This window comes from Diabrotica undecimpunctata, chromosome 8 (genome assembly GCF_040954645.1).
Source record: "Diabrotica undecimpunctata isolate CICGRU chromosome 8, icDiaUnde3, whole genome shotgun sequence".
NCBI classification, from domain to species: Eukaryota; Metazoa; Arthropoda; class Insecta; order Coleoptera; family Chrysomelidae; genus Diabrotica; species Diabrotica undecimpunctata.
Genome location: NC_092810.1, coordinates 25,249,830 through 25,270,361, shown reverse-complemented (window position 1 = coordinate 25,270,361; position 20,532 = coordinate 25,249,830). Strand labels below are relative to the sequence as shown.

Sequence of the window (20,532 nt, the reverse complement as noted above, 5' to 3'; positions counted from 1 at the left end):
TATAGTAGAAACCCTCAATTCAGAAGAGTGATTTCATAGTTTAAACGACGAATATCCTCAAATTTAAATGTACACAGCGGCCCTCGAAAACTGCCTGTTTTCTCGATTGCAATTTGCGTTTCCTCATAAGAAATTACAGAATATATAAAGTAGTATATTTATTTGTGCTTCTCTATAGTAGACTTGACCAGAAGTTGTCGTACAGTGTAGCCAATTCTTGTTCACAAGTAGTAATTATGGTCATACAAAACCTGTATTCTTCCACGCAGCGATTATTACCGTCATAAAAATACAAAAAAACATGATTTTTTCAATAGTAAAAATTAAGCACAAAATTATAATGAAATAAATTTTATTTATATGTTCCGTTTCGTTACATATTTATATTTATAAAATAAAAATCGATATTTTAAAACATTATTTTGCAATCGTTTGGCAATGTTGGAATTAGCGAGGAAATTCCGTTTTACAATTCGGACCCAGACATGCCATAAAACTAGTTTTTATTATTTTTTCGCCGGAGGAATGGTTCTTGTACATTGGCGTTTCTATGGGTAAGTGTATTTTGTGAGTATATTTTATGTGATAAGTTTGTAAACTTATTGTTGTCAATACTGTTTTAACAATACTGTATTGTAGTATTGATAAAACGTGTTATTGATAATAAGAGTGTTATAGTTTGTCGTTTTATAGTAAATTTTTAGTTATATTCTTATACAGAATTGTTGAAATTATTGTATATATAGTATATACACAGATTATTGAAATACAATAATAATAATAGTCTCCCGTTTTATACCGCTTCGCGGCTTTGGGAGTATAGCAGGGTAGTCTGCTATAACTAGGGCCTACGGTATACAAGGAAGGTAACATGGCCAGTGCTACGCTTCAACCGCCTATTATTACCCCTGGTTTTACCCAAGGTACTCATTTTGTTCAGGCTGAGTCGACCTGGGGCCTATAGACATTTTTAAAAATGTCTAGTTGTTCTTGCCGGCGGTAGGATTCGAACCCCGAACCTCCGGCGTGCGAGGCAAGCATCCTACCGCTTGCGCTACGCAGGCCCATTTATTGAAATACAATGGACGAAAAACCGAGTTGTTCCAAGAGAAGACAGCAAAATTCTGATGTTGATTCCAAAAATGAAAAGCCGCAAAAGAGACGGAAAATGTTAACGTCCGAAGAGAAGGTAATGATACGAAACGTTTATGAAGGAATTGTCGGCAGAAAAATGGCAATGTTAGCCAAGCGGTCGACATTTGTAGCAGTTTAACAAAAGTATCCGTTAGCTGTATTTATCGTGTACTTAAAAATACATCGGAAAATAAAAAGCAAGAAAAAGGTAAAACTAGAGGTAGGAAAAGCATTGTTTTCGATGACGAGACAAGGAATATTATACGTCGAAAAATTCATTCATTTTTCGGAGTGAAATTCCAACACTGAAAAAAATTTCTCAAGAGCTCAAAAACGATGACTCTTTACCCAAGATATCTCATAGGGTCTTAATCAGAACCATGCGCGAAATGAACTTTCGATATGTAAAACGCAACAGAAAAAGTATGCTATTAGAAAAAAATGAAATTATTCTGTGGAGAAGAAAATATTTAGAAGAAATACGAAAAATTCGCAGCACTGGATGCAAAATATATTATTTGGATGAAACCTGGATTAACGAAGGTCATACAGTTGGAAAAGTTTGGCAAGATTTAAATGTCAAAAGTAAACGCGAAGCATTTATAGAAGGCTGGTCTACAGGATTAAAAGCTCCATCAGGAAAGGGACGGCGTTTAATCATCACCCATATAGGAAGTGATACAGGGTTCTTTGATGATGGTTTGCTTCAATTTGAGTCGAAAAAAACAGGTGATTATCATAAAGAAATGACTTCCGAAGTATTTGAGCGCTGGTTTAAGAGAATCTTACCAAAATTGGAATCTGGGTCTGTGGTTGTTATGGACAATGCGCCATATCATAGCCGCAGACTAGAACAATTACCGACGACGGCATGGCGGAAAGGGAGAATTCAAGAATGGCTTACAGAAAAGGGGATTGCATACGAAGAATCAATGCTCAAAATTCAACTACTTGACATTGCACGGTTAAGGAAAAGTGAATATCTTAAATATGTTGTGGATGAAACTGCAAAAGATTATGGTGTCAAAGTTCTACGTCTACCACCTTATCATTGTGAACTTAATCCCATTGAACTTATCTGGGCGCAAGTGAAAGGAAAAGTAGCACGCAATAACAAAACGCTCAAATTAAACGAAGTTAAGGAACTTTTGATTCAAGCAATCCTCCATGTAACTCCAGAGAAATGGGCTAAATGTATAGGCCACATAATTAAAGAAGAATATCGTATGTGGGAACTTGACACTTATGTCAAAGTTTTACTAGAGCCAATTATAATTATACACCAGGTGAAGATAATGACAGCGATAGCAGCACTGCATCTTCAGATTTAGACAGCGAATAATATTTTCTAATAGTTTAGTAGGCATCAGCATAAAAAAACCAAAAACAAAAAAAAACGAGAGGAACATAGTAAGTGTGTATAGTGTTTGTGTTTAAATAGAATAGTATAATGTTTTGTTACATCCAAAATTATTTTTATTTTGTTTTTATAGAATTTTATTTTATTTTATAGGATTTTATTTTGTTTTGTTTTATACTGTTTAAGTGTTTTGTTTATTTTATTTAATGGGACAATATGGCTCTTGGCGAACACCCATTTAAAAAAAAGTGACGCGCCACAAGACGTACCTCTCGGGTGGTGTGGAAATTGTCTTAAAAAAATTTCATTGTGTAACTCTTTAAGGACGGGTCACGTCAAAAGACGTTTTAGCGTAACTTCCGCGACAGTCTGGTGGCATCAGTAAGCTTTCTGCAAAATTACTTGTTTTTTATAGCTTTTTGTTTGTGGCATTCTGTATTTTTAGGAGACTGTATGGAATAAGCCACAAAATATTTATTTATAGGTTTAATTTACTGATTTTTCGATCTCTATATAAAGACATCGTTTTCAAATATACAAGTGATAGTAATATTTATTTTTCTATGGCTTTTTGCTTGCCGTTCTGTATATTTAGAAATAATGTTGGGAATAAGTAACAATATATTTAATTTAAATGTTTAATTTACTGACGTTTCGATCTCTATATAAAGAGATCGTTTTCAAATATACAAATGATAGCAATATTTATTTTTCTGTGGCTTTTTGCTTGTGGCATTCCGTATTTTTAGGGAGAATGTTGGAAATAAGCCACAATACATCTATTTACATGTTTATTTTACTGACGTTTCGATCTCTAGTACAGAGACCGTTTTTAAAGTTAAGAAAAAAAAAACAAAATAATATAAGAATATATAAATATATAATAATAAACAAATAAAATAAATATAACTATAATTTATATCTTTGAAAACGGTCTTTGGATGTAGAGATGGAAACTTCAGTAAAAACCTGCAGATAAATATATTGTGGCCTATTTTGAACAATAATATTTAAACAATATAATATAATTAACGTTGAAATAAAAGTGAGTGTACGCCACTGGATTTTCATACGTCTTTCCCCACTTCTACGCCTTCAAACGATGACTCACTCACCCAAATAGTGAAATTAGAGTTTAGTTCATTATATAGATCAGGAAAGTAACGATTTTCTCATGGCGCTCATTGATATAGGTATCTAACAATATAAATTTGGTGATAACATGTAATAAACAACATATTCAAAAGGTTAAACGTCATATTTACTTTTAAACAATGTAATATTGCTATTTGATTTTAAATACTAAAGGTGAGGACCGGTAAATTAAATGGAAAAGTGACACAATTTTACTGAAAAAGCATGGAAAATCATGTAAAATGGGAGTTTGTAGTTATTTTTGTTACTTTGTTGCTTATTTATTTCAAAAAAAGTTTCAAAAGTTGATTTTTTGAAAATTATCTATAACTTTTCTAAAAGTGCACAAAAAATTTTAATTTCGCGTGAGAATGGGGACAGTATGACAAATATTCAGCAATACAAATTTCAAGAAGTTAATACCAACTAGAACTAGATCCCAAAACCTGTTACGAGTTTCAACACGTGTGCAGCTGTAAACAAGGGTTGAGAAAATATTAGTGTTTTCGTGATTATTTAACTTCTGATACAAAGATATTACTACTTACGTTCAAGTAAGTAATCACAATATTTATAATATCTTTATTTCTCAAGATTCATTAAAGAGGCCGTAGCTTAGGGATTGTTTTCGTAACCTAACCTTCACATTAGTAAAACCGGTTGTGGGTGAAATTTGATAATACTCGTATTTAGTTTTAGAACAAGGTTTCCTAAATTGGACCAGCAATTAAACGTACTTCAACTGGTTAAATAACTAGAATGATGCACTAATAAACAAGACATTGTATTAATAATTACCTTCTATATTATATTTTGGATCACATCGATACAATTTCCTGGATTCATAGTTAATTTTGCTTTTAAATTCGTTAAATAAATATTGACTATGCTCTTGGTACTGGTTTCTTGCTAGCAGTGACACATCACTGAAATTGCCTAAAATAAACAAAACGAGAATTAATGTGCAATGTCAGTAATTTTTACAAGATAATCAGACTCTCAAGCTTCATAGAACTAAATAAATTAGATTTTTCTAAAATATTTACCGAGTAGAAAACATCAATATATTATTGACATCCCCTGTATATAGATACTCTAAAAACGTATGCTCGATTTCTATTTGCGCTTGTCTGTCACCCTCATGCTCAAGATCAATTGCTAACCAGAGGTCAATGTACTGAAACTTTGGCATCAACTCTAGTATTTGCTTGAAGAGTCTAATAAGAGGATATGCCAAAAATAGGACCAAAACGGGTGTTTATAAGGAAAGTCAAATGTTTGAAACCTTTACCTATATAAGAAAATGCGAGTAATAATATAACCGTGTAAAATAATACATTCAATTTGTAATATGTATTAAATAAAAATCTCTAAAAAATCAACAAAAGAAATTTCAATGTTAAAGTTTTGAGGAATGTTACTATTGATTCAGAATATTACCTATCACTAGAGACTGGATTATATTATGCAAAATGCATATGCGTACCTATTCAGGGTGGTCCTTAAGTAATAAACAAAAAAGTAGATTATACACTTTAGAATATGACGATTTAAGCCAACTCGCTTTAATAAAATGTTAACATTAAGAGAAATACAGGGTTTCGATAACTTTCATGTTTGTAGTCATTTATGTATAAAAATTTATAAACTAAAACAATTTTTAATTGAAGGTGATTACTTGGCAACAGCGCACTTAACGAAGCCCTTAACGATAACTTTGCAACAAAATCATATTCCACTTATCAATTTTGCAGAGGCGTACCAAAAAAGAGTGGGGTGTAGAGTTGTGTTATAGAGGTAGCACCTTTTATCGGAACGACCACATCGAGCGTCATAGACGGGAGATGGTTCTTGGTAACTGGTCCTCATAAGACAGCTAACTCTTACTTATGGCTCCACGTGCCACACCCCGGGCAACTGCATTGGTCTGCAGGCTAAACTAAGTAAGGGTAGCCAGATATGGCGAAAATTTCACCGAGCGATTGCCGGTATAAGCAATCCCACACTTGCTGACCAACGGCTTCGGGCGGATGAGTTGGTGAGTGGAAGGGCACTCTTTTGTCCTGGTGCTAAGAAATTGGCACCAAAGGCGAATGAATCAAGTAAATGGTCAACGGCGTAAGGATGCAGAAGGCAAGGAGAAACCACTGCATTAAGGATCCAATTGGATATCTCTAGTACGATCATCATGACTGTACAACAAAAAGCCACGTTAACCACTGATCATGGGAATCGGAGACCAGGATCCGGCATGGGAGGTATATCACTCGAAGACCACAGGGCCTCCCGGGTCGTCAACCAGCAAAATCCCTGTGAAGTACTAAATACCACTCCTAAAAAAAAAATAGAAAAACACCCAAGGGAGTATTAAAAATTGGTACATGGAATGTTAGGAGTATGTATGATCCAGGCAAAATGCATAATATAATACAAGAAATGCAAAGATTAAATGTCGACATTCTAGGCATTAGTGAAGCAAGATGGCCAAATTCTGGCAGTTTTTCGACAACAAATGGCATGGTATATTACTCCGGAAACAGTAGTACCCAACACAGACACGGCGTAGCAGTTTTCGTATCTAAGTCTATGATGCAGTCGGTCATTAATTTTACTCCAGTATCAGATCGGCTCTTATTTTTTCAATTACAAACAAACACAAGTAAACTAAATATCATACAGATCTATGCACCTACTGCAGAGAAATCCGAGGACGAAATTGAACAATTCTACGAAGAAATCAATCAAGTATTAAAATCGACGAAACCACGAGACATTAACGTAATTCTAGGTGATTTTAACTCAAAAATTGGCAAAGGAAAAAGTGGAAAACATGTAGGAGAATACGGACTCGGTAAAAGAAATGAACGAGGTGACAGACTACTTCAATTCTGCCAGGAGAATAACATGATTGCATCTAATACATTCTTCAACTTACCAAAGAGAAGACTTTATACGTGGAAATCACCCCAGGACAATGGCGAAAGAATAATTCGAAACCAGATTGATTTTTTACTGATAAACGAACGATACAGAAACTCCTTAAAATCCGTTAAAGCTTACCCAGGCGCAGATGTCTTTTCAGACCATAACCCTCTAATAGCGCAAATGAGTATTAAACTAAAAAGATTGGAGCAGAAAAGAAGAGCAAATCAGATAGACGTCAGTCATTTATGTAACCTGGAGGTAAAGGAGAAACTGCAAAAATGTATTAATAATAATTTCAAAATACTTCATGAAAAAGAAGCATCTCAGCCAACGAACAACATAGATAAAAAATGGCAAAACGTAAAAATGGCGATAACAGGTCCTGTGAAGAAAATTCTGACTAAAGAAAAACCAAAAATAAAGCAAAGGTGGATGACTGATAAGATCCTTCTTCTCATGGACAATCGGAGAATAATGAAAGGAAAAAACGAACAAAGGTATAAACAAATAAAGAAAGAAATCAAAATAGAAATCAGAATAGCAAAAGAAGATTTTTATAAAAGAAAATGTGAAGATATAGAGCAATTGCAGGCAAAACATGATATTTTTAATGTATATAAAAAAGTGAAAGAACTTGCAGGTACACAAAAACGTAAGCAGCCAAATACCCTGTATAATGTCAACGGAAACATAATAACAGAACTAGAAGAACAGTTGAAGACATGGAAAAACTATATTGAAGAACTCTTTGCAGATGATAGACAACAATCTGAGCTAAGTAACATACAAGGAGACGAAGGTCCAGAAATAACGGAAGAAGAAGTAATGTACGCACTAAAAAGAATGAAAAATGGTAAAGCCCCAGGTCCAGATGAAATACCAACGGAAATCCTTAAACTAATAGAAAAAGACTCGATTCACATTTTAGTTAAACTTTTCAATAGCATTTATACATCAGAAAAAATACCACAAGAATGGCTTTTATCCACCTTTGTTACTATACCAAAAAAGATAAATGCCAAACAATGCAGTGATTACCGTACAATCAGTCTGATGAGCCATGTACTGAAAATATTTCTGAAAATTATACACTCTAGAGTACACAGAAAACTGGAAATGGACATCAATAATACCCAGTTTGGATTCCGAAATGGACTTGGAACAAGAGAGGCGTTGTTTGCACTGAACGTTATGTCTCAAATATGTCTTGACATAAATCAAGATGTATACATGTGTTTCATAGATTACAACAAGGCCTTTGATAAAGTGCGGCATGATCACCTAATCAGACTCCTGACAGAAAAGAATTTAGATAAACGAGACATCCGACTAATAGCAAATATGTACTACAATCAGAAAGCAGTAGTGAGAGTAGAGAATAATACCACTGAAGAAATTGAAATAAAGCGAGGTGTGATACTGGGTTGACAAGGGTGTATACTGTCATCAACCCTGTTTAATCTCTATTCCGAAGACGTAATGAATAGAACACTCTCTGAGCAATCCGTAGGTATTAAAATAAATGGTGTTAGATTAAACAATCTGAGATTTGCCGACGACACCGTTCTCATCGCAGAAACACTTGAAGAGCTACAGACATTGGTGAATAAGATAGCAGACTGCAGCGAAGAATATGGACTATCTTTGAACATAAAGAAAACTAAATTTATGGTAATATCGAAATCAACACAAAATGTCCAAAATTTATATTTACACAATGAAATTATCGATCGAGTTAGCAAATACAAATATTTAGGCACTTTTATAAATGAAGACAACGATAGCTCAGCTGAAATCAAGATAAGAATAGAAAAAGCCAGATCCATATTCACTAAAATGAAGAGAGTGTTCTGCGGAAGAGATTTGAGCCTTGAAATGAAACTTCGCCTGATGAGATGTTACGTACTTTCTATGCTGTTCTACGGAATGGAGTCATGGACGTTGAAAAAGATTGATACCAAAAAATTAGAGGCATTTGAACTGTGGATGTATCGCAGAATCCTGAGAATATCATGGACCGAGAGAGTCACAAATGTCGAGGTCTTGAGAAGAATGAATAAAGAAAAGGAAGTCATATTTACGATCAAAAAACGAAAACTGCAATACTTGGGACACATTACAAGAGGCGAAAGATATGAACTGCTTCGAATAATTATGCAAGGGAAAATAGCAGGAAAAAGGTCCATAGGAAGAAGACGAAACTCCTGGCTAAAGAATCTACGGGAATGGTATAGCTGTAGCAGCAACGAATTGTTTCGGTCAGCAGTTTCGAAAATACGTATAGCCCTGATGATCGCCAACCTTCGGAACGAAGATGGCACTTGAAGAAGAAGACCAAAAAAAAATGTAATTATTTATTTAAACACATAAGTAATTACGTAAAAATTTAATCTAAGACCGATATAATTATTAAATTATCATGTGTCTTTTAACAGGTATCTTATAGTTGTCTAACATAATAAAGTAAAATTTTATTCTTATTAGAGAATACCTAATACAGAACAAAAAACAGAAAACTGTGGAAAATACTTTTTTTTTTTTTTCATTAGACTAAACAATCTAAAATTTTAACATACGATCTCGTCATTACACATCATTCTCTATTTATAAAATTGCTGTGTGCTGTGATCTTAATACATATCTGTAACAACAAGTATGTTGACGACTTGGGTTAGTATATACAGTGCATTCGGTACGTTTTTTAAACATGATTAGGAAATTTTTCTCTGGAGGCTATTAAAGAAGTTCTTAAATTTTTTCGGGTCACCGCCTTTTCTGTAGATGAAGTGAATATTGTTATCCATTTAATTTTTTTCCTCAGTTGAATAATTCCTTCTGGTATTTGGTCTAAGCTTACTTCTTTTCCCCATTCAAGCTGTTTCATAGCTAATTCTACTTCTTCTTTATGGTGCCCTGTTCACCTATTTTGGTAATTTCGGACTATTTCATCTGTTATAACATAAAACAGTTGTTTCAGATATCTTTATCGCGTTTCCTTTTTTTATGAATGAATATGCTGCCGTTTTCCTCTTCTACTATTTCATATGGAGCTACACGATCAACAATTCCAAATCAAAAAAACACAAATAACACTCCGAATTATATATACAACTAATAGTCGAAAAATGAAGAGCAAGACGTAGATGGCCAAGAAGCCGAAATCTTAATGACAAACACAAATATAATCGACTAATCAGACAATTAAGATCAGCGCTACATGATGCACGCAATGCCACATTTGAACACTATAATACATTAGTATATTGTCTAAAGAAGATCATTCAGTATGAATAGGAACAAAAACCCTTACAGAGACCTGCACAACACAACCCACCAATTAAGAAAGATGACGTTAGTTGAGGAAGATCAGACTAGGAAAAAATGTCAACATTTTCAGAATACCAGATATTAATAATCAAGCAATAGAACACTGAAAACTTTTGTTTTTAACTGTACGCTCGTGAATGACTTGCCATTTTTTAAATAACACTTAATATTGCACTTTTTTATTGTATTTTTTTCATCTTTCAAGATAATTCTTATAGGGATATATTTATTTATAACCTACGGTCTTATGGTCTTATTACGGCTTTAGTAGATTATACGACCTAAATGTATCTTGTACCGCACTGCTAATTGAGAATTATGTTTGTAATGCGATAAGAGGTCCGGATATACGAGACACCACTGACTCATGCCGCACTGATAAAAATCCGACAGGAATCTGCATTTCTATAAAAAAATAGATTATTTGTTTTATGTATTAATTTAATTTAGGTCGAACAAGAGTTGCAGTAAAAGATTTTTCTAAATATAGAATGTAAACCATATTTCCAATCAATGCTTTGTGAAAGAGAACCAGTTTATAATATTCCGGACGACGTAAAAACACCTTATTTTAGAATATTGGTCTATGAATTGAAATCATGGTTCAGGAAACGAATTATTCATGTGCAAATGTTCTACTATAAAAACATGTAAAACCAAAATCTCGATTAAAAAAGTTGCAACCGGTTACTTACGATGAAACTTAACCCCATTATTGATTTTAGAAGTGATAAAATGGGTCGACAAAAGACCAGTTATAATCCTTATTAAATGTTGTTTTAAATTTTAAACATACTAGTTGTATCTTGGTTTAATCAGGTGAAAAGAAAAATTATACACCGGTACTAAAACCACAAATTATTCTCGATTATAACTTGGTGAAAAAGAGTTTTGATTTTAGTGATCAAATGGTTTCTTACCAAAGCCCAATACGCAAAATTCTGAAGTGGTACCGAAAATTGGCAGTGGAATTAATATTTAATACCGCAGTAGTCAATGCTTACCTAGTTGCTAAATAATAGAAAACGTGAAAAAAGCGACAACCTATCCTTGAGTTCAGACTGGAGTTCGCGAAGGCATTTGCAAATAAAGAAATGTTGTAACCCTCACGACCAGTTACACCCAAAAATATCATCGCAGGCAAAGCGATGTAGATAATACAAAGAGAAGAAAGTGTACAAGATGTTACAAAATTTTAAAAAGAAAGAGGACTAGTAGAAAGGCCGATAGAAAAGTTAAAAAAGTTAAAACATACTGTGAAGAATGTGATGGCAAAACTGCAATATGTCTAGTGTGCTTCAATGAAACTGGAAACTATTATTGAGTAAAAAATCGGTTGCCTGTAAAGTCGGTTTTACGGGCGAAGATTTTACGTGACAACGTCTTTTTCTCGGTAGAATATTTATTGATATGAATATTATTAAATTGCACAATAGGAACAAGGAATTGAATGAAAATAAGAATTGCACAAATTTTAACTATAGAAATATATTTTGTTTACTAAAACATTGTACATGTAAACTTAAACTTAACTAATTTCTATTTGAGTGATTTTGTTGAGGATAGGACGATGATAGGAGAAATATGAAATGAAAGGAAGTGTTTCTGCTGTAATGTGTCTTGAACGCCAAGAACGCTCGAGAAAGACAGAGACACAAGCACGGAAGCACGCACCGATTCAACGCGCCTAATTCTCTAGTGCTGCGCGCGCAGCGGACCGATCATGTTTGAGTGGGAGAGAGACGCAAGGCATTCGCCGGTCCGGCGGGCCTCTCGCTCGTTCGGTGACTCACTGTAACAGACGTGAGCGGGCGTTACATTTTTTCATGAATGACTCCGAGCCACAACCTAATTTAAGACGTTGTCACGTCAAAACGTATTATATACTTATATACATCTATATATATATATATATATATATATATATATATATATATATATATATATATATATATATATATATATATATATATTGTTACGATAAATTCTGACCCAAAACCGTAAACATATTTATTACTAATATTCTCGTTCATTCACGTATTTTCTAGGTAATACCTACCTGACATACGATGGGTCCCCCTCCGCTATAAAAACAACAATCGAACTTTCTGGAGACGAGCCGATATAAAAATACCAGTTTTGAGTCCATTCGCCGCTCTGTCTAGTCGAGAAGACCATCGACTTTTCTAGTCTAACGGTATTGGGTATATAACAGGACCTTTTTGGAGAAAACAGTCAGTCAGAAAAGAAGATCGCGACGCGTTTCAAATGTAACGTTTGTATAGATAAATTATGTAATTTTTAGTCAAATAAATTGTTGTACAGCGGTTTAATAAATTGATATAAATTATCGTGTTTTAGTAAATTAAAATAAGAACAATAAATTAGAATTAATAAAGACATAACAATATATATATATATATATATATATATATATATATATATATATATATATATATATATACATATATATATATATATATACATATATATATATATATATATATATATATATATATATATATATATATATATATATATATATATATATATATATAGTTTTCTGACTTATAAACAATTTGACCGATAAACTTGAAATTTTAATCATATTTTAAGCACCACAAGACCTAACGTTTCATATAATATAAAGGTTATAAGTTTATTTGATAAAAAGTTATTAACATTTATAAAAAACCGAAATTTTTGACTTATTTTGCAACTTTCTAAGCAACAAATAAGGATATGAACATTTAGAAAACGCCATTTTAACTGTTTTTATATGAAATATAAGTTTCTTATTCTCAAATTTGTTTCAAATGCTTTACTTTTTGCTAATAGACGAAAAATGCCAAAATTTACCGTTTTTTGACCTTAGTTTGTTAAGTCCAAACAGTAGTTAATAATTAAGTAAAAAAAATCGACTGCAGGAAACATATAGATTTTTGTTACAGAGGTCCATACTACTCAAAACAACTGTCGTTTGCCCGGCCGGTTCAGTGTCACAAACAGGGAACTTTTTGCTTATTTCCCTTATCTAAATTAGGAAAACAGGAATTCAACGGTTTAGAATTTTCCATTGACCCCATTCCCATTCCCGTTTGATGATTCACCACCCGGTATACTGAAATAACACAAATAATGATAAATATACCAACGTCTTGTTACCTATATCGTCTGTCCGGTGTGCCAAAAGCGCAAACTGGGATAACATGTATGCTTTCAGTTGCGTCAAAGCCACTAAATTGTAAAAGTTGTAAAATATCTGTTGAGCAGATTGATGTGGATATTGACATACATCATAGATCTAAAAAATAATATGTTTCATATTAAAATGTGAATCAAAGCCAAACAAATATAACAAAATGATAACAACGATTGGCTATCTAAATTTAAGGAACTTGATTTAGATTTGACTGTCGTGCTCTCTTGACGACAACTTTTTGATAAAATGGTCACATCACATTTGATCAGATCTGATATGTACGTTCAAAAGTAATACTTACATCATCTGTATCAAGTAACAATTGTCTTATCTGAGATTGAATGGATAAAATCGTTGTATTGACGTTATTCTTTTCGTCGCTGAGAATGTCATGGACAAGCGCCAACAAGCTTATCTTCTTTTGATATTCTTCGACTAGTTCATCTACTTTTTCATCTTCCTTATCAGGAGCCAAAAATTCTTTTTGAGATCTTCTAAATTTGTCATATAAATCGTAGATCACTCGTATATCAGAAAAGAATAGTAGAAAATATTCTGATTTTCTTAGAACTTGCATTCCATACAGAATATCTTGTGGTAACTGAAATTAAATCAAAAATAAATATTAATAAATTCTTTATATATGTCTCACCAATTTTGTATATGCAGTGATGGTAAATCTGTGCCCCGTAGGCAGATTGAATGTGCATGGTATCATACATGCTCAAAGGTATACATGCCCATTAATAGGCCCACGGCGCTTATAATAGTCGCTCACGTGTGCATATCTATCACTTTAGTTGACCGGGAGAAACAACAATGTCAGTTACGCGCGCGAAATCAATGCTCAATAAAATTTGTATCAGCTCGACGGTAAAAGTTCAGTCTCTTTTGATCCGAGTATTCTATCGACAAAAATTAAGATGACTTTTAAAAGTAAAGAGTGCAGTTTTCGTATGCAATTTTTATTTTTATATTTTGTCGCAAATTAACGCAGTTTTTATAAAGGTGTTAAATAAATAAACGTGTAAATATAATGTATCTCTTTCATTGACCGGCCACTATGGAGTTTTTATAAAAAGAACAAAATCTTCAAAACCTATAGCATGAAATTTTAGTTTTAAGTTTTGGCAACAAATGTGAGGCATTTGAAATATGCTTAAAAAACGCTGAATTTAAACTTTCACATTACAAACAGTCTAAAACGTTTAAAACTGCTCTTTTTTAATTACAATAGTACGTTTTTCAACAGTACTTTTGCTACAAATTCCACCCAAACCCGTCTTCTTGGAGGCACTTCCCGTGAACAAAAAGAACAAACCTTCTGCAATAATCTACATTCAAAACAGTCTTCTCAAATGCATCTCCCATGACGTGTGATCATTTGTAATGTAAAACATTAAATTCTGCGTTTTTTATTCATATTTCAAATGCCTCATATTTGTTACCAAAAATCAAAATCGAATTTTCATGTTATAGGTTCTGAAGACTGGTCTCTAATAATAGAAATTTCATTACGACTGGTCAATAAAAGTAATAAATTTTCGTGACCTCAAGAGAATCGTAAAAAATGACAAAAACCGCACAAAGTTTATTTATGGAACAGCTTTATAGTAACTGACTTTATTTGCAGCAAAATATAAAAATTGCATACAAAAGCTGCACTCTTTACCTTTAAAACGCATTTTGATTTTTGTCGATAGGACACTCTAATCAAAAGATATATTTTTTACCGTCGAACATTCAAAATCGCCGGTCGTTTCAAGCGTTATTTCTAAGAGAACGGTTCATTCTACGCAAAAAGAGCTAATGAACATTTTTGTTCAAAATAATCTCAGCTACATTTTTTATTTAAAACATTTTTTTCTACGGCGTACTACAGATTCTGTGTAAATCGATTTTTTGCGTTTTTACCCCCCTACGTGGGGTGTTTTAGAGGGAAGCCCTGGGGTAAAAATGGTCAACTATTTTGCATTTTTTTGGGGTCCCAAAATTAATATTCTGCAAAATTCAGCTTGTTGTTAGTATGATTTTTAGGTGTCAAAATCTCTGACGACTGGACTATAAGTAAGTATTAATAAGTAAAAAAGGGAAGACTACCAATGATCCAAGGTGCTATAGACCCGTAAGTCTCATAAACTGCATATCAAAGTTCATTAAAAAACTGATAGTGAAACCCATCCACAAGGAAACTAAGTTCCTGTAGCTGGCTGTATACCATGTATCATAAAAAATTTAAGTAAAAATCCTTTATAAAAGGTATATAAATTAAAAACCCAAACGGGCTATGTCATGAAGACGTTTTCGGAAACCATGTTCCATCATCAGTGTCTAGGTGTACATGTTTTGAGCCACTAAATATAAGGGTAAAAACCCGTTAAAATTTATCTGTTACAATTTGGTTTACATTATTTACAATTATTATATTTTATGATGTTAGAGTTACCAGTGGATATGGTAACATGGCGACGTATGACTCCACGTGAAGTTGCTGGTCCTGAGACGAAGTGTCTACGAGGACTTGAGTTGCTATCATCAAGTCCTGATCTTTTTACCAACTGGACCATTACTGGTTGCACACAGTTCACATTTCCGGCACCATCTTCTTACATCATCTTTACAGTTCACCCAATAGAACCGTTTTCGAACCTTTTGCAGAGTTCTCGTAATACCAAAGTGTCCACCTAATGAACCGTTGTGCAACTGACGCAATACTTCTGACACTTTACTTTTAGGTACAATCAACTGAAGCTTAGATTCTGTAGCATCATCGTTCTCAAACTTTCTATACAGAAGATCATCTTTTAGCACTAGTCAATTCCATTGGCTCCAGTAAGACTTGACTTCTGGACTACATGCACTAATTTCTTGCCAAGAAAGTCTTTCACTTCGATGCATCCAATCCAATACTCTTTTTATACATGGATCATCTGCTTGAGCGTCTTGTAGCTGTTGAGGCTGCCATTGATCATTAATGGCGCTGGTTCGTCTCACGGGGCAAAGTCGTTCTTCTAATTTAAGACAGTGATTACAATTTGCACTGTATCGCCGTCTTGACTGAGCATCAGCATTTGAATGACTTTTTCCAGCCCTGTGTTCGATCTGTTCTAGCTTTCTGACTGTTGTATTATTTTCTTGCAATTTGCGGCGAATTTGGCCAATGCTACGTCATTCCAACATCTGGTTTCACATCTCTTCGGCATCGTATTACGAACTACTTTCCGTACGATTTCCTTCAGACGTTTATCGTTTTGTTGTCGCTCTCTTCAGAGATTCGTACTCGACAGCTCCGTGAAGCTCGACTAGCTGTCTCGTGTTCCAAGGCAATGGCGAGCTCTTCATCTAAAACTTTCAGTCTTGCTAGTCGTAAAGCTTTCTGTAGTTCATTGTCTCTCAACCCATTGACGAAGGTATCTACAGCAATTTCTTCCAAAATGTTATCTGGTACCTCCGGATAAGCCAACCGCGCTATACGAGAAACATCTGCTTCAAATTCTTGCAAATTCTCACTTGCTCGTTGAATTCTACTTCTTATTTGTACTTTGTAGACTTGTTGTAGATGGGCATCTCTCATATTTATTTATAAGTTTACAGTTCGGTAATATCTTATCAACTAAAGTCAACTCATAAAAGCGTTCATATATATACCAAAAGTATTATTCTAGAATTATCTGGAGTAGTCCATCTCTAGACTTTCCGTTGAAAGCGCCTCGAAGGCAGGCGCTATTGTAAGAATTGTAACGTAACAGGCATCCTTCTAAGAATTGTGACACGTACCCTGCATCGGAGATGGGCTATTTCGTTACAATAGTATTAAAAAAGGAATATAAAACGTAACTTAAATATACACAAATAACAACATATATTAAACAGAAAAAGATTTATGGCAAAGTTACGATAAGCAGTTCAGTGGATGTTCTGCAGTTCAGTGGATGTTCTGCATTGAGTCATATATTTTTCTGAGCAGTAAAAACAATGTTTCAGAAAATATTTTTTTATAACTTGTTCGAAACTATTACAGTTTAACTGTTAAATACTTTTGAGTAAAATATTGTAATAGTTATAATTAAGGTAATTTATATCTGAAAGACGCAATCTACAGACGCAATCAAACTGCTTTATTAAATGGGTCCGTTTTCTGTGAAATTCAGTGAGAACTTAAAATATCAACAAGGTAGGTAGCGGCATAATTTTGAATTTGATAAAGAAAGTTCGGCAGTATTTTTGATAACTAATACCTGCTAAAATCCTGATAGCTTTCTTTTGCATTCTAAAAATTTGAAATGCATTTGTTGAATTGCCCCATATGATTAAACCATAGTGTAGGTGAGAGTGGAATAAAGGAAAATATGTTATTTTAAATGTTTCAAAGTTGACAACCCTTGCTAGTTGGCGAATAACAAATAATGAACTTAATAGCTTTTTCTTTAGTGGTGAGATATGAGGCGACCAGTTCACTCGATTATCTATGGTTATTCCCAATAGTTTAACAGTCTCTTTGTTATCTGGATCATTGTGTAGATTACTTGCAGATATAACCAAATTTTGCATTTTGTCAGAGTTAAGTTTTAGTTTGTGCAAACCATGTGCTAGATTTAGTAGAAACTTAATCACGAGACATTTTTAAATCATCATTATTTTTTCCTGATATAACGTATCATCTGCGAATTGTATGGATTTGTACGGAGCTATGAATTTGGGCAAATCGTTTACATAAATAATAAATAAAAGAGGTCCTAAGACCGTACCTTGTGGGACTCCATGTTTACGGATAGAAAATCGAGGAGATGACCTTTAGACACTACCGCCTGGTGTCTGCCACGTAGATAAGAAGTTATAAGCTTAAGAGGGATACCTCTGATTCCATAGTAATTTAATTTATGGACTAAAATGTCGTGTAAAACGCAGTCAAAGGCCTTCGACAAGTCGCAAAGAGAAATTGCTATGCGATTTCCGCATTCAAGCTCCTCAATCACATCGCTCACAACATTAAATAACGCGTTCGTAGTAGAACGAGCACTTCTGAATCCATATTGTGAGTTGCTAAAGTAATTTTTTTACTCAAAATAGGAATAAAATTGTTGTTTGATAACCTTTTTAATCACTTTCCCAAGAGTAGAAACAATAAACAATTGTCAGTTTTTGAGGAATCACCCTTTTTGTAGATAGGTAGTACTTTTGGGTATTTTAGTACTTCTGGAAATACTCCAGTTGATAGAATTAAATTAACAAGATGAGGAAAAGGTGTTAAAACCGTTTGGTAAGTTTGTTTTAAAATTTTGCTATTAATTTTGTGAACGTCCCTACAATTAGAATTACTAAGAGATCTAATTATTTGAGAGACCTCTTCTTCCACAACGGGGCGAAAAAAAAAGGACTTGCTCGGAGAATGATAATTTCTGTAACTGAAGAGGACATCGATATTAATAGTGGGAAGGGGTGTAATTATATTATCTGCAATTGTAATAAAAAATTTATATACTTTGAACTTATCGGGATCCCAAGTGGTATCTGCAATGTGTTTAATAAGAGAAAGATTAGATATGTAAGCTCTTAACTCGTTATTAAATTATTGCACGGTTGATTTTTTCAGCAGTTTGTAATACTTTGTATAGTGGAAATTGCTTTAATAATAAATTGTTATAAGTTTAGATTATAAAGAACGTCAAAAAACCAGGATCATTATTGGTATCATAGAAAAAGTCCATCTTTGTACTAGCTAGTGCACATTTAAGCTTCTGTAAACCAGAAGAAGTAATAAACCGTTGAAATGTTTGATTAGTGTCAACAACTTTATGCTCAGAGTCGATAAACAAAAATTTACCTCGATGGTCAGAAAAACAAGGTTCAAATACGCCCACTCTGTAGATATTTTCAGAAAAATTTGTAATAGTATTGTCAATGCAACTACTGGACTGAGATGTGATTTTGGTACAATCGATTATAGTTATTTTTAGACCAAAAGATGTTTAGAATAGAGAGGAAGACCAACAAAGACCTGTGGGGAGGTGCTTAAGCAAGACATTTCGGTAAAGGGTATTGATATATGTATAGGCCATAACAAGAAATGTAACAAGGGAAGCCGACATTGCATTTAGATAAAAGCAAATATAATATTAATGCTTTCGATAATGCAATATATTGGTTTTCTTCGAGTAATAATCGCTGACATGCATCGCATTTGTTGCCGTTATATACTACATTTATTAGAAAGGGATGGGACATTGAAAAATGCCCGTCATGGATAATGCGAAGTACAACTGCCAAGCACACTATAATTGACCTTTGAACATGGCCTTCAAATTTGGTTGCTAACCAAAAATATAATTTACGTCATTATATTAAAGGCTGAATTACTAACAATATGGATATTGCATAAACATTGTAAAAAATATATTGTGGATAAAATAACAACAGCATTTTGTAAAGAATTGTTAACTGAACTTAATAGAGTCAACATGGGATCAAAGGAAAGAGGAAGCTTAAGCGATATAATCATTAATGAGGTAAAAACATGCCGTACCTCAAAATATTAAAACAGATTGTAGAATAATAAATATTTTTACAAATGTAAATATGCTTACTTGCTGGACTTCCTGGTCAAACTCATGAAACTTCTTGACTAAGAACATCGCATCATCTCCACGTTTGTCAGTTTCGTTAAGAACAATACTCCATAGCTCATCTTCTAAATTTAAAAAGTCTTCTCTGATCTTGTGGATTAGAAATTGACCAGAGTCTTCGCAGTTGCACAATTTTGAAAAGGAAAATATTAACAAACATATTTTTAATAACAGGTTCATGTTTACCAGAAGTTAAAATATTAGCTTTGTTGAAACATTCGTGCCTTCTTTTATCTGTCTGTTTTTAAATATTATACAAAGCAAAAAATGTGCATCAATATACTTCGCAAATTTAGTCCAGTGAAGAAATCATCGTTGTAAACAATTGCGATTTAATCAATACTTGTATTGAAAACAATAAGTTATCCTGGAATTGAACGTCAAACTAAAAAGCGGATATTTCGAAGATTTCCAAAAAAAAAATCATTTTGCTATTATTATAAAGTCAAACATTAGTGTTAATAAATACAGCAGGGCCTCGTTAATCCCCAGAGGTAAAAACAAGACCCTTTGCGGATTATCGAGGCATCTGGATTATAGTATGCAATATTTAATGGTAATTAAACATATGTTTAACCTTAGCTTCTTTAATCGATTTTTAAATTACAATATAAAGAAAAAAATATTTTAAATATTCAAAATTACAACCATGTAAGAAAACAGTTCTTCAGTCCATTTTAAAGCTGTGTTCTACATCATCTGCGTTACCAACTTTTTCGGGGGCGAGAACTCCACCGATATTATCCTCATCTTGCTCATCGTCCTCACACATAGCCGCTCGCACAATCTCCTTATCAGTTAACACTTCATATTTTTGTATCTTACTT

At 33.4% G+C, this 20,532-nt stretch overlaps 1 protein-coding gene across 1 annotated transcript in view; it reads right to left on the bottom strand.

Annotated features, from left to right (window-relative positions):
* Window positions 1-19,950, bottom strand: part of LOC140447298 (uncharacterized) — a 52,817-nt gene extending 32,867 nt beyond the window's left edge. Inside the window, exons 1-4 of the mRNA XM_072539887.1 lie at window positions 19,667-19,950; window positions 13,384-13,683; window positions 13,046-13,184; window positions 4,427-4,564 (exon numbers count right to left, since the gene is read on the bottom strand). Of these exons, the coding sequence (XP_072395988.1) occupies window positions 4,427-4,564; window positions 13,046-13,184; window positions 13,384-13,683; window positions 19,667-19,885 (796 nt within the window). The 5' untranslated portion in view covers window positions 19,886-19,950. The remainder of the gene's footprint in view (window positions 1-4,426; window positions 4,565-13,045; window positions 13,185-13,383; window positions 13,684-19,666) is intronic.
* Window positions 19,951-20,532: the final 582 nt, after the last annotated feature.